Raw genomic sequence first — 14,674 nt, 5'->3', positions numbered from 1 at the left:
TGCATACCCTAGTTTTGCACTGATGTAAAAAGACTGACAGTGACACAAGACCTCATGTTAGCAAAATGTTTCAATCTTTTAACTCTCAAAAAAACTATTAAAAAAACATGTATGTTCTTTAATGTTTGATTATAATTTCACTGTCTTCACATAGGGATGGGAATTGATAAGATTTTATTAATAATAATAATACCACTGACGATTCTGATTATCGATCCGATTCTTTAACGATTCTCTCATTGATTCTTGATAGCACGGTGTGGAAAAATGTAGTCATATGCTTTTCAAAAAAACAAGTGGTTTTATTTATTTTAAAGCTTAAGCTTGAGTAAGCAACTAAGCAAGCCAGAGGCGACAGTGGAAAGAACCCAAACTCCATCAGGTGACAGAACGGAGAAGAAGAAGGAAAGAAAAGGCTCAGTCGGCGGGCCAGTTCTCCTTTGGCCAAACAACAAACATGGTGTGGTTATGATTCCAGGCTGATTGTGGACTGATATCATTCAGAGAATTTCATCCAGCTCCTTTTGCTTGAAGATTGGAAAAGAGTAGCAAAACTCGAGAGCATGTAGATGTGGATTTGAGAACTTGTACAATAAATATTCATACTTAATATTTACTAAAATTTACACTCACAACTCCAATGTGAAAACCTGTAAATTAAAAATCTGAAGTTGAATGTTGAGGTTTGCACTCGCAGACAATAGTCACAAACCTGTAGGCTATTCTGAATTTGAAGTTGCAAGTAGTCACAAATGTGTAAAATGCATCGCCCATGAAAATTTTGCAGAACGGGTGATTGCATAATCTAATCTAAACTCTTTCTATCTCTTATCATCAGTTTGAAACGCTGAGAATAACTAATCTAACATAAAGACCCAGTTCATTCGTAGGCTACAGCTGCATGGTGCACTGACAATATAGGCTATAATTTGTATACAAATAAATCTGTGAAATGCTTATAGATCAATAAATGTTAATTTAATATCTATATATCCCATGTGTGGGTAAATTGCTAGGAATATCCAATAGATGGCAGCAATACGCTAAAGAGTTTTCAGGTTTGCTTTACAAATGGAGGTTGCCAAGTCCGCGGTTTTACCGATGGTTTTGCTTAGCAATTTCGCTAGTTCGGGCAACCCTAACAAATCCAAAGGAACAACAAACCTGGAACAAACGAAAGAGCAGAAGAATGAAGCGCGAGACACGAGTGCTGTAAATCTGACCAGTTCAAGCTAAAACTGACGCCAGATGTTTATTTACAGTCTGGATGTGAGAGATGTTCCCAATTTGTAGAGTTTGGCATTATTCTGCTCCAGAATTGATGTAAGTACTACGATATAAAACGGATCACGTGCTCTGTTTTAGTATTGTATATAAAACCACCCTGTATTCTAACATGTAACGGATATGTTTCAATCTATTTTAAGTATTTTATATATAAATTCACTAAGTTCTTTTCAAATTTGCCAGATCTGGTCCTGTGGGCGACTGTATGATAACAACTCACACAATTCACCAATAAATACTGGGAATATTCCCATCATCCTACAAGAGAAGGACAAACTCCAGGAGTAGCAGCTGAAATCTGTGTGATTGTTAAAGATGGAGTTTATTAAAGAGGAGATTGAAGACATGAGTGATCCAGAACCATTCAGAATAAAACATGAAGATACTGAGGAACAAATAGGTTGGTGTCCATTCTTGATTCTTCATTATTTAAGCTTGGTAAAAAAAAATCCCTATCAGTAATTTAAATAGATTTAGTGGCTGTAAAATAATGCACAATGTAAGGGTGATAAATAATGTCTAAATGATCTTAACCTTGAATAATAGCAATTGTCATCAACATTTTGATTGCATTAAAGGTTGTATCAGCGATTTCAGGCCTAAAAAAGGCCCAAACATAAATGATCACATTCATCTAATCTTTCCTAACGATCCGCTAGCTGCCCGCCCCATAAGCAGGCCGTCAAAAAAACACGTCTCTGTAGGCAGCCTAGACTCTGAGATCTGCACACAAAAACAACTGGTTTCACCAACCACTCAAAACCAAAATAAATAGTGTTCCAACCAATCACCGACAGGGGTGGGTGTTGTGAGGTTTTGCGCTCGTGCACGGCTGCACGCGAAAACCTCACAACAGATCTCTGAGCAGATCTCAGAGCCTAGGCTGCCTATAGAGACGTGTTTTTTTGACGGCCTGCTTATGGGGCGGTCAGCTAGCGGATCGTTAGGAAAGATTAGATGAATGTGATCATTTATGTTTGGGCCTTTTTTGGGCCTGAAATCGCTGATACAACCTTTAATAAGCAAATGACAGAGGTATCCTTTGCCACAACAAATATCTGGTATATTATACAGATGCTGATAATGCTTTCTGCTAATAAATCTGGTTTACATGAATTTTCACATTTATTCTCCATAAACTGATGCTGAATTAATATGTTTATTTCAGACCAGATGGAAACAATGGAGCAAAGACACAAACTGGATGAAGTGGATGAAAAACATTGTAACTTAAAAACTCAACGAAAAAAAGCCAAAAAGCTGCACGTCTGCTCTCAGTGTGGAAAGAGTTACACATATATGTCTGGACTCAAAAAACATCTGTGTTTTCCCTCTGGAGAAAAACCATTTAACTGTGATCAGTGTGGAAAAGATTTTAGTTCATCATCAAATCTAAAACAACACCTGATAGTTCATTCAGGTGAGAAGCCTTATGTGTGTTCTCTCTGTGGAAAGAGTTTTACACGGCTGGATCATTGTAAACAGCACCAGAAAACACACACTGAAGTGAGAGATCATGTGTGTTGTGACTGTGGGAAGAGCTTTACTAGAGCTGACTATCTGAAACAGCATCAACGAATTCATACTGGAGAAAAACCTTACAAGTGCTCATCTTGTGACAAGAGTTTCACTCAGTCTGGAGCCCTGAAAAAACATGAGGTAGTTCATACTGAAGAAAAGCCATACAAATGTACTCAGTGTGAGAAGAGTTACAAAAGTCAAATTGTTCTTGATAATCATTTGCGTGTTCACACTGGAGAAAAGCCATTTAACTGTGATCATTGTGGTAAAGGTTTTAATGTATCCTCAAGTTTAAAAGAACACCTGAAAAAACATACAAATGAGAGGCATTATGTGTGTTCTTTTTGTGGAAAGAGTTTTACATGGCTGAACTCTCTTAAACAGCACCAGAAAATACACACCGGTGAGAGAGATCATGTGTGTTGTGACTGTGGGAAGAGCTTTATTAGAGCTTCTAGTCTGAGACTGCATCAAAGAATTCATACTGGAGAAAAACCTTGCAAGTGCTCATATTGTGACAAGAGTTTCAATCACTCTTGGTCTCTGAAAGTACATGAGCGAGTTCATACTGGAGAAAAACCTTGCAAGTGCTCAAATTGTGACCGGAGTTTCAATCACTCTTGGTCTCTGAAAGTACATGAGCGAGTTCATACTGGAGAAAGACCTTACAAGTGCTCAAACTGTAACAAGAGCTTCGCTCAGTCTGCACACCTGAAAGATCATAATAAGCGTCTTCATACTGGAGAGAAGCGCTGTACTCAGTGTGGAGAGATCTTTCTGTTTTCATCAAGCCTTCTTATTCATATACAAAAATATCATGATATGTTGTAACTTTATAAATACACAATTTAGTTTTTGAATTTGTTGAAATGCTCTGAGAAACAAAAAGACTTATGAGTTGAAGGTTCACCAGTTCACAACTCCTCACAGCAAAAGTAAAGTCATGTGCATATTTTGTTTGGCTTCACAAAAGTTTAATTCACCTTCAGATCTAAAAAAACACCTGAAAGTTCATTCAGATGAGAGGCCTTATGTGTGTTCTCTCTGTGGAAAGAGTTTTTCACGACTGGAAGGTTTTAAACAGCACCAAAAAATGCACAATGCAGTGAGAGATCATGTGTGTTGTGAATGTGGGAAGAGTTTTACTACAGCTACTCAACTGAAACGACACCAACGAATTCATACTGGAGAAAGACCTTACAAGTGCTCAGTTTGTGACAAGAGATTCAATGAGTCTGGAAACCTGAAAGTGCACGAGCAACTTCATACTGGAGAGCAGCTTTACCACTGCACTCTGTGTGGAGTGAGTTTCAAATCTTCCAGAGGTCTCTGTAATCATCTGCGCATTCACTCTGGAGAAAAGCCATTTAAGTGTGATCAGTGTGGTAAAGATTTTAGATCATCATCACATCTCAAAAAAGTTAATTCAGATGAGAGGCCTCACTTTTGTACTTTCTGTGGAAAGAGTTTTTCATGGCTGAACAGTTTTAAACTTCACCAGAAAACAGATAGTGGAGTGAGAGATCATGTGTGCTTTGACTGTGGGAAGAGCTTTACTAAAGCTGGCCAACTGAATCGGCACCTACGAATTCATAATGGAGAAAAACCTCACAAGTGCTCATATTGTGATAAGAGTTTTGCTCAGTCTGGAAACCTGAAATCACACGAGCGAGTTCATACTGGAGAGAAGCCGTACCAGTGTACTCAGTGTGAGAAGAGTTTCACCCAATCAACGACTTTAAGGATTCATATTAAAAATCATTGTCATGTGTCAAATTGAGCAAATGTTATTCTCAGATCTAATGTGTTCAAGAAAATCATTTGAGATTCAGTACATTAATTTATTATTTTCAGTTAAATGGGTAGTTAAACTAGTGTTGCTGTGAAATACCAGAAGATTTGTAAAGGTTTTTCTTTCTTGGAGAGTGGCAAAAGTGTGTGAACACTGAACACTTTAAACTTTTATTCTTTGATTGAACCATTGAAGTGCCAAAATTAAATGAGACTGGAAACAAATTTTACAAAATGAAAAGATTTGAGCTTTTAACTTCAATATGGAGTTTTTGAAACGTGTTTTTTCGTAGATATATTTACCTACAAATTTCTCTTCAATTATAGGCTCTGTGTAATAACAAAAAATGAAATGAGCATTTCACTGACAACATCTGTTTTTGTGTGATTGAGAAAAGTGTTATTCCTTTATAATATTGTAGTCAGTTTTATTACAGAAGGGATTATCTTGTAGTTCATCTCAGCCTATTGTGTCGACACCAATAAAACTTAATGCTTAGTGTTTGATGTGCCAATTTTCAGACATCACTATTATGAATGAGGTGAAAACTTTTGGAATAAGACAAAGAGGTTTTTCAGCAGTCTTGAGACGAGACTCTGGGTCTCAATCAGCTTCGTCCTGAATCAGTCGTGTACACAAATTCGGCCACTGGAAAGGACAGTAAAGACCCTGACTACACATTTTAGCCCTGATGAAGGCCTGTGTGCCGAAACGCGTTGGTGGTTTTTCAGCCACGCTGATTTTGACCTCTCTTCTAGGGATAGTTCACCCAAAAACCACAATTGTGTCATCATTTACACACCCTCATGTTGTTCAAAACCTGCATGAGTTTCTTTCTTGAGTTGAACACAAAAGAAGATATTTTGAAGAATGTTGGTAATCAAATAGTTGACGGTAGCCATTGACTTCCATAGTATTTCTTCCTACTTTAGAAGTCAATGGGTGCTGTCAACTGTCTGGTTACCAACATTCTTGAAAATATCTTCTTTTGTGTTCAACAGAACAAAGAAACTTGTGGTTTGGGACGACTTGAGGGTGAAGTAAGAGATGACAAAATGTTCATTTTTGGGTGAACCATCCCTTTCAGAACTTCTGTTAAGGGAAAATAGTGAGCATCGATGCTCCCTGGTTTTCACAATGCATTGTGGGACTTTTTAATGTTTCCGTGCATTTTGAATTGGTTTTTGCGATTGAGACAGCTCTTAAAATGGCTGATTCCCTGATCAGGGCCCTGACTAGTGAACTAGGGAGCTGATTGAGAAATGCTTGAATGGAAAGACTTAAACATATACATGAATGTTTTGCCCTTTCATTTATTACATTATCCAGTGCTCCAGACTAACTTTTCCACTGGTTGCACTGGTGCTACCAACTTTCTCAGTTGGTCGCACCAGCATATGATTTGGTATGATTTTTTTTTTTTTTTTTTGCTACATACCCATGGGATTAATCAATGCATGCTGATGAATAGTGGTCATAATCTGCATACCCTAGTTTTGCACCGATGTAAAAAGACTGACAGTGACACAAGACCTCATGTTAGCAAAATGTTTCAATCTTTTAACTCTCAAAAAAACTATTAAAAAAACATGTATGTTCTTTAATGTTTGATTATAATTTCACTGTCTTCACATAGGGATGGGAATTGATAAGATTTTATTAATAATAATAATGCCACTGACGATTCTGATTATCGATCCGATTCTTTAACGATTCTCTCATTGATTCTTGATAGCACGGTGTGGAAAAATGTAGTCATATGCTTTTCAAAAAAACAAGTGGTTTTATTTATTTTAAAGCTTAAGCTTGAGTAAGCAACTAAGCAAGCCAGAGGCGACAGTGGAAAGAACCCAAACTCCATCAGGTGACAGAACGGAGAAGAAGAAGGAAAGAAAAGGCTCAGTCGGCGGGCCAGTTCTCCTCTGGCCAAACAACAAACATGGTGTGGTTATGATTCCAGGCTGATTGTGGACTGATATCATTCAGAGAATTTCATCCAGCTCCTTTTGCTTGAAGATTGGAAAAGAGTAGCAAAACTCGAGAGCATGTAGATGTGGATTTGAGAACTTGTACAATAAATATTCATACTTAATATTTACTAAAATTTACACTCACAACTCCAATGTGAAAACCTGTAAATTAAAAATCTGAAGTTGAATGTTGAGGTTTGCACTCGCAGACAATAGTCACAAACCTGTAGGCTATTCTGAATTTGAAGTTGCAAGTAGTCACAAATGTGTAAAATGCATCGCCCATGAAAATTTTGCAGAACGGGTGATTGCATAATCTAACTCTTTCTATCTGTTATCATCAGTTTGAAACGCTGAGAATAACTAATCTAACATAAAGACCCAGTTCATTCGTAGGCTACAGCTGGTGCACTGACAATATAGGCTATAATTTGTATACAAATAAATCTGTGAAATGCTTATAGATCAATAAATGTTAATTTAATATCTATATATCCCATGTGTGGGTAAATTGCTAGGAATATCCAATAGATGGCAGCAATACGCTAAAGAGTTTTCAGGTTTGCTTTACAAATGGAGGTTGCCAAGTCCGCGGTTTTACCGATGGTTTTGCTTAGCAATTTCGCTAGTTCGGGCAACCCTAACAAATCCAAAGGAACAACAAACCTGGAACAAACGAAAGAGCAGAAGAATGTAGCGCGAGACACGAGTGCTGTAAATCTGACCAGTTCAAGCTAAAACTGACGCCAGATGTTTATTTACAGTCTGGATGTGAGAGATGTTCCCAATTTGTAGAGTTTGGCATTATTCTGCTCCAGAATTGATGTAAGTACTACGATATAAAACGGATCACGTGCTCTGTTTTAGTATTGTATATAAAACCACCCTGTATTCTAACATGTAACGGATATGTTTCAATCTATTTTAAGTATTTTATATATAAATTCACTAAGTTCTTTTCAAATTTGCCAGATCTGGTCCTGTGGGCGACTGTATGATAACAACTCACACAATTCACCAATAAATACTGGGAATATTCCCATCATCCTACAAGAGAAGGACAAACTCCAGGAGAAATCTGTGTGACTGTTAAAGATGGAGTTTATTAAAGAGGAGATTGAAGACATGACTTATCCAGAACCATCCAGAATAAAACATGAAGATACTGAGGAACAAATAGGTTGGTGTCCATTCTTGATTCTTCATTATTTAAGCTTGGTAAAAAAAAATCCCTATCAGTAATTTAAATAGATTTAGTGGCTGTAAAATAATGCACAATGTAAGGGTGATAAATAATGTCTAAATGATCTTAACCTTGAATAATAGCAATTGTCATCAACATTTTGATTGCATTAAAGGTTGTATCAGCGATTTCAGGCCTAAAAAAGGCCCAAACATAAATGATCACATTCATCTAATCTTTCCTAACGATCCGCTAGCTGCCCGCCCCATAAGCAGGCCGTCAACAAAACACGTCTCTGTAGGCAGCTTAGGCTGAGATCTGCACACAAAAACAACTGGTTTCACCAACCACTCAAAACCAAAATAAATAGTGTTCCAACCAATCACCGACAGGGGTGGGTGTTGTGAGGTTTTGCGCTCGTGCACGGCTGCACGCGAAAACCTCACAACAGATCTCTGAGCAGATCTCAGAGCCTAGGCTGCCTATAGAGACGTGTTTTTTTGACGGCCTGCTTATGGGGCGGTCAGCTAGCGGATCGTTAGGAAAGATTAGATGAATGTGATCATTTATGTTTGGGCCTTTTTTGGGCCTGAAATCGCTGATACAACCTTTAATAAGCAAATGACAGAGGTATCCTTTGCCACAACAAATATCTGGTACATTATACAGATGCTGATAATGCTTTCTGCTAATAAATCTGGTTTACATTAATTTTCACATTTATTCTCCATAAACTGATGCTGAATTAATATGTTTATTTCAGACCAGATGGAAACAATGGAGCAAAGACACAAACTGAATGAAGTGGATGAAAAACATTGTAACTTAAAAACTCAACGAAAAAAAGCCAAAAAGCTGCACGTCTGCTCTCAGTGTGGAAAGAGTTACACATATATATCTGGACTCAAAAAACATCTGTGTTTTCACTCGGAAGAGAAACCATTTAACTGTGATCAGTGTGGAAAAGATTTTAGTTCATCATCAAATCTAAAACAACACCTGATAGTTCATTCAGGTGAGAAGCCTTATGTGTGTTCTCTCTGTGGAAAGAGTTTTACACGGCTGGATCATTGTAAACAGCACCAGAAAACACACACTGAAGTCAGAGATCATGTGTGTTGTGACTGTGGGAAGAGCTTTACTAGAGCTGACTATCTGAAACAGCATCAACGAATTCATACTGGAGAAAAACCTTACAAGTGCTCATATTGTGACAAGAGTTTCACTCAGTCTGGAGCCCTGAAAAAACATGAGGTAGTTCATACTGAAGAAAAGCCATACAAATGTACTCAGTGTGAGAAGAGTTACAAAAGTAAAATTGTTCTTGATAATCATCTGCGTGTTCACACTGGAGAAAAGCCATTTAACTGTGATCATTGTGGTAAAGGTTTTAATGTATCCTCAAGTTTAAAAGAACACCTGAAAAAACATACAAATGAGAGGCATTATGTGTGTTCTTTTTGTGGAAAGAGTTTTACATGGCTGACCTCTCTTAAACAGCACCAGAAAATACACACCGGTGAGAGAGATCATGTGTGTTGTGACTGTGGGAAGAGCTTTATTAGAGCTTCTAGTCTGAGACTGCATCAAAGAATTCATACTGGAGAAAAACCTTGCAAGTGCTCATACTGTGACAAGAGTTTCAATCACTCTTGGTCTCTGAAAGTACATGAGCGAGTTCATACTGGAGAAAAACCTTGCAAGTGCTCAAATTGTGACCGGAGTTTCAATCACTCTTGGTCTCTGAAAGTACATGAGCGAGTTCATACTGGAGAAAGACCTTACAAGTGCTCATATTGTGACAAGAGCTTCGCTCAGTCTGCACACCTGAAAGAGCATAATAAGCGACTTCATACTGGAGAGAAGCGCTGTACTCAGTGTGGAGAGATCTTTCTGTTTTCATCAAGCCTTCTTATTCATATACAAAAATATCATGATGTGTTGTAACTATAAATACACAATTTAGTTTTTGAATTTGTGAATTGCTCTTTTTTTAACTAAATTAATTCTCAGTCAATCATAGCTCAAACAAGACAAGATGTATATCATATTTCTCATGAACATTCAAAAACACATTTGCATATTTTGTTTGGCTGGGTGGTGTCTAGAATATGTTAATGTATTTTTGATTGTTCATGAGAAATAATATGATATACATCTTGTCTTGATTGAGCTATGATTGATTGAGAATGAATTTAGTTTCAAACACATCTTACTACACAATACTGTAGTAAATAAGTTTGAGATGTAGGCTACTGTATTATTAAAATAATCCCAGACAGAAATGATCAGGTCTTGTATCATACAAATATGAACAATGAAGTACCAAACCTTCAGTTCACCAGATTTGGTGGATGTAGTTAGAAAATTATAGAAACTGTAAAAAATTAAACAATAAACAAACTGAGAAATAAAATGATTGTTTTCTTTATTTACATGATTAAAAAGATTCCAGTAAAACAGCTGCAGTAAATTGTATGTATACAATGAAAAATTCCCAAAAAATTTAAAGTAAGCATATGTATTACGTCTCTTCTTTTGTATGTTATTCTGTTCTGTACGTTTATAAACGTATAGACTTAACATTCAAAAGAAGACACCATAAGGATGCAAAGGGTAAAGGTGCAACCATGTCTAACAGAAAAACAACCCTAATTTTAACAGGGTGAATGTGACTAGACTGTCAAAGCCATTTTTACGATTACAACGTGTTATTTACATTACCAGGGATTTGCTTTAGAAAGTGCGGCCCCTTTAAGAAGTCATGACGTCGCGCGCATTGACTGAGCATGCGCAGAAGAGAGTATTTCAAACAACGTTGCTGATAACTGTTTTACGACCATGAATGAAAAGAAGATTGCAGAATGTTTTCGCCGGATGCCGTATATTTCCAGTCTGGATGTGAGCGATGTTTCATCCAGAATAAAACAAGAAAATACTGAGGAACAAACAGGTTGGTGTCTATTCTTGATTCTTCATTGTTGATTGCTTTGGAAACTGATATCTGTATCACTGATAAATGATACAGAAATGCATCTAAATGCTCATTATCATGTATGGAAGTTGTCAAACACACTTTAATTGTAGAGCTAAACTTTGCCACATCAAAGATCTCATACTTGAAAATCACACAGACGGATGATCTCTTGTTTTCTGCTAAGTTCAAATCTATTTTTTTTTTTCAATTGGCCTAACGTTAATTTAATTTCAGTTTATTAAATTTGATCAATTGTGGAAACATTCTGTTCACAGGGGCTCAATCAGAAATAACATGGTGAGCCAATGGAAAAATTTAGTTTACCAAACCTGTTGCTGGTCCAGTTAAACATCTTAAATTGTAGTAATAATTTTATTTCTCACTGTCCCAAAAGAAAAATGTATAATATATATACATATATATATATATATATATATATATATATATATATATATATATATATATATATATATATATATTAAGCAAAATACAGAACACAGGCAACAGGGTTGACATTTTATCACATTACTTTATTGACAAATCAATTCCAACACAGTATATTTGGTGAAAATAACTTATTTTAAATAAGGGTATACATATGTGGTACATAAGGGTATACACTGATATATATATATATATATATATATATATATATATATATATATATATATATATATATATATATATATATATTTCACTGAGTTTTAATGCATTTCCAAAGATATGAAGTCTGCATTTGTTATTCCATTGTTAAAAGGAGGAGATCCTTCTGATATGAATAACTAGGCCTATAGGTCGATTTCTAAACTTTGCATTCTGTCTAAGGTTTTTGAATCTCTTATTAGTGAGCAGTTGTTTTCATGTTTGAATGAACATGACATCTTATCACACAATCAGTCAGGTTTTAGGAAAAAGCAATGATGGTTCTAAATGATAGAAGCGCTTGGTAGAGACCATTATTGTTTTTCACTTTTTATTTGATTTGTCAAAGGCTTTCGACACAGTTGATTTCAGTATACTGAAAACTAGACTGAGACTAACTGGATTGTCAAATCATACAATTTCTTGGTTTGAAAGCTATTTATTGGACAGGACACAGTGTGTGCGAATGGAAGGTCATTCATCCGCACCTTTAAAGATTATGAGGGGTGTTCCTCAGGGGTCAGTGCTGGGGCCGTTACTTTTTATCATTTATATGAATAATCTTGATCTCAATATTAGTAATGCCAATTTTCAATTTTTTGTGCAACAAAGGCTTTGTGACCTAAACCTGACTTTGAACGAGACCAAAACTAAAGTAATGTTATTTTTCACGATCAAAGAAACAAGTTGGCAAATCAACGTTTCGGCCACTTTTATGCCAGTCATTAATATAAATATAATCATATAAATCGGCAACTACTAGGCCTAAACTTTTAAGCTCTTTGCATACATTGTATCAATGTGCACTTAGGTTTACTAAATTGTAAATACAATACTCATCACTATGATCTGTACAACAGAGTTGTTTGGTCGTCATTATCAATACGCAGATGTAAACAATTGGTACCTGTTTATTTATAAATCAATTTTGGGTTTATTGCCTCCATATCTTTCCCAACACAAACCTGTTGGAGTTTATTCTTTGTGCTCACAGGATTTGTACACCCTCTCCGTTCCACTCGCCCGAAATGAATTTGGAAAACAAGCTTTTCGGTATGCGGCACTACACCGTTAAAAGTGATGCAGGGGAACTTCTGTCATTAATGTTAGTTTTTATTTTCTTTTGCAAGTTTTTACACTGTAAAAAGTGAACAGTTGGATCAACTTAAAAAATTACTTAAATTGGTAACACCTAAAGATATTAAGTTTTCTCAACTTAAATTATCACGTTTTTCATGATAAAACTACAGTAGTTATATAGTTTTCTCCTCCAACTTCAAAATCGTCCGACGTCGTTGTTTTACCTTTTTTTTTTGTTTTTTTGTACAGGGCATTTGACTTAGTCTTTGCACGTGTGCTTTGTAAATATTGTATGGTTCTTTTGTCTACATCGCGATTGAACTTTCCAACGTGATTACGTAATGCGTGGTGTATTTAACCTTTATTTTTTTTTAAATTAGTGTAGTGTAATTAGTGTATTTTTACTTTTTCAACTTAAAGTACATACTGTAAGTGAAGACCTTAAGCTATGATTAGTACAATGCCTCTTTTGCATGGATATAATTATTTGGAAGTCATTTATTGAAAAAAAATGTAGCCTATATTGTAAGTGTTCACTTGGATTTTCATATTTATCCTCCTTGAACTGATTCTGACTATTTTATATGTTTATTTTAGACCAGATGGAAGTGACGGAGCAAAGACACAAACTGAATGAAGTGGATGAGAAACATGTCTTGAAATCTCAAGGAAAAAAAGCCAAAAAGCTGCACACTTGCTCACAGTGTGGAAAGAATTTCCAAAATGAAGGAATCCTTAACAGGCACATGAGGATTCACACTGGAGAGAAACCGTATACATGCCCTCACTGTGGAAAGAGTTTCACTGGTGAATCAGGTCTCGTTTATCATCTACACGTTCACTCTGGAGTGAAACCATTCAACTGTGATCAGTGTGGTAAAGATTTTATTTCATCATCAAATCTAAAAACACACCTGAAAGTTCATTCAGGTGAGAGGCCTTATGAGTGTTCTCTCTGTGGAAAGGGATTTTCACGACTGGACTGTCTTAAACTGCACCAGAAAACACATAATGAAGTGAGAGATCATGTGTGTTCGGACTGTGGGAAGAGCTATGTTACAACTGGTGAACTGAAACGGCACCAAAGAATTCATACTGGAGAGAAGCCGTACCACTGTACTCAGTGTGGAGAGAGTTTCAGATGTACTAAAGCTCTCAGGACTCATCAACATGGTCACTCTGGCGAAAAGCCATTTAACTGTGGTCAGTGTAGTAAAACATTTATTTCATTGTCATATCTCAAAAAACACCTAACTGTTCATACAGGTGTTAAGCGTCACTTGTGTTCTCTCTGTGGGAAGAGTTATTCAAGGCTGGACACTTTTAAACGGCACCAAATAACACATGATGAAGTGAGAGATCATGTGTGTTTGGACTGTGGGAAGAGCTTTACTAAATCTAGTCATCTAAAACAGCACCAAAGAATTCACACTGGAGAAAGATATTACACATGCTCAGTTTGTGACAAAACTTTCACTCGATCAGGATCTCTAAAAATACATGGGCGAGTTCATAGTGAAGAGAAGCCGTACCACTGTACTCAGTGTGAGAAGAGTTTCAAACATTTATCAAGCCTTCACACTCATATGAAAAAATGTGGCAAGTGAGCAACATTCGTTTTCATGTCAAATACATTCAAGTAAATGTGTGACGAGTTTTGCCTGTCAACAACTCTTAAGGTCCTTGCACACTGAGTCCGAAATTTTCATATGCGTTTTTTCCACATTCGTCATCTTAAAAATTCGGTGGCTCTGAATTGTCAAAAACGCCTCTCAGAATGCTTGCTACGGTTGCGAAAAACGCAGAAAATTTAACCCGATCCAAAAAAAAATTATGACGGACTAAAGTTTCGGAGGCTGTGTGTAAACGTGATTGACACAACGTGAGGTCGTATTTATTTTTTAACGTGAGAAAATTTCGGACTCAGAAATTCGAATTCAGGTCTTACTTGAATTGGATATATTCAAGTCATTTACTTATTTACTAAATAAATATGATGATAACATTTTCATTTTTGGGTGAACTGTCCCTTTAATACTACTGTTTTCATTTGGAGTGGACTGTTTATTGTAGAGTCTGTTTCTACTGTTTTCATATTTTAGAACTGTGCAATTTGCCTGATTTATAAAATGTCCTGTTTAATGCCTTACTGTGTGTATCCATTTGGTTTTATCTGGCACAATATATAAAGGCAATAAACATTTAGATCTTATTCCTGGATT

At 36.2% G+C, this 14,674-nt stretch overlaps 2 protein-coding genes across 5 annotated transcripts; both read left to right on the top strand.

Moving 5' to 3' along the window:
- The first annotated feature begins 1,183 nt into the window (after positions 1-1,183).
- LOC307167592 (uncharacterized protein) lies at positions 1,184-14,663 on the top strand. 3 transcript variants are annotated; one of them, XM_079886812.1, is made up of 3 exons: positions 1,184-1,323; positions 1,471-1,687; positions 2,456-5,103. In XM_079886812.1, the coding sequence occupies exons 2-3, from the start codon at positions 1,603-1,605 to the stop codon at positions 3,637-3,639; spliced, it is 1,269 nt and encodes a 422-aa protein (XP_079742938.1). In that variant the 5' UTR covers positions 1,184-1,323; positions 1,471-1,602; the 3' UTR covers positions 3,640-5,103. The 3 variants fall into 3 exon arrangements, with proteins under 3 accessions (XP_079742938.1, XP_079742940.1, XP_079742939.1); XM_079886814.1 differs by lacking the exon at positions 2,456-5,103 and adding an exon at positions 13,050-14,657 and having other exon boundaries at positions 1,261-1,323; positions 1,452-1,687; XM_079886813.1 differs by lacking the exons at positions 1,184-1,323; positions 1,471-1,687; positions 2,456-5,103 and adding exons at positions 10,553-10,706; positions 13,050-14,663.
- On the top strand, positions 7,082-10,134 carry LOC307167591 (uncharacterized protein). 2 transcript variants are annotated; one of them, XM_079886811.1, is made up of 4 exons: positions 7,082-7,395; positions 7,543-7,750; positions 8,517-9,430; positions 9,516-10,134. In XM_079886811.1, exons 2-4 carry the CDS (start codon positions 7,666-7,668, stop codon positions 9,582-9,584), a joined length of 1,068 nt encoding a protein of 355 aa, XP_079742937.1. In that variant the 5' UTR covers positions 7,082-7,395; positions 7,543-7,665; the 3' UTR covers positions 9,585-10,134. The 2 variants fall into 2 exon arrangements, with proteins under 2 accessions (XP_079742937.1, XP_079742936.1); XM_079886810.1 differs by having other exon boundaries at positions 8,517-10,128.
- Positions 14,664-14,674: the final 11 nt, after the last annotated feature.

The sequence above is a fragment of the Squalius cephalus genome (genome assembly GCF_949319135.1).
Source record: "Squalius cephalus genome assembly, chromosome: 11".
Classification (NCBI taxonomy): Eukaryota; Metazoa; Chordata; class Actinopteri; order Cypriniformes; family Leuciscidae; genus Squalius; species Squalius cephalus.
This window is presented reverse-complemented; position numbering and strand designations above follow the sequence as displayed.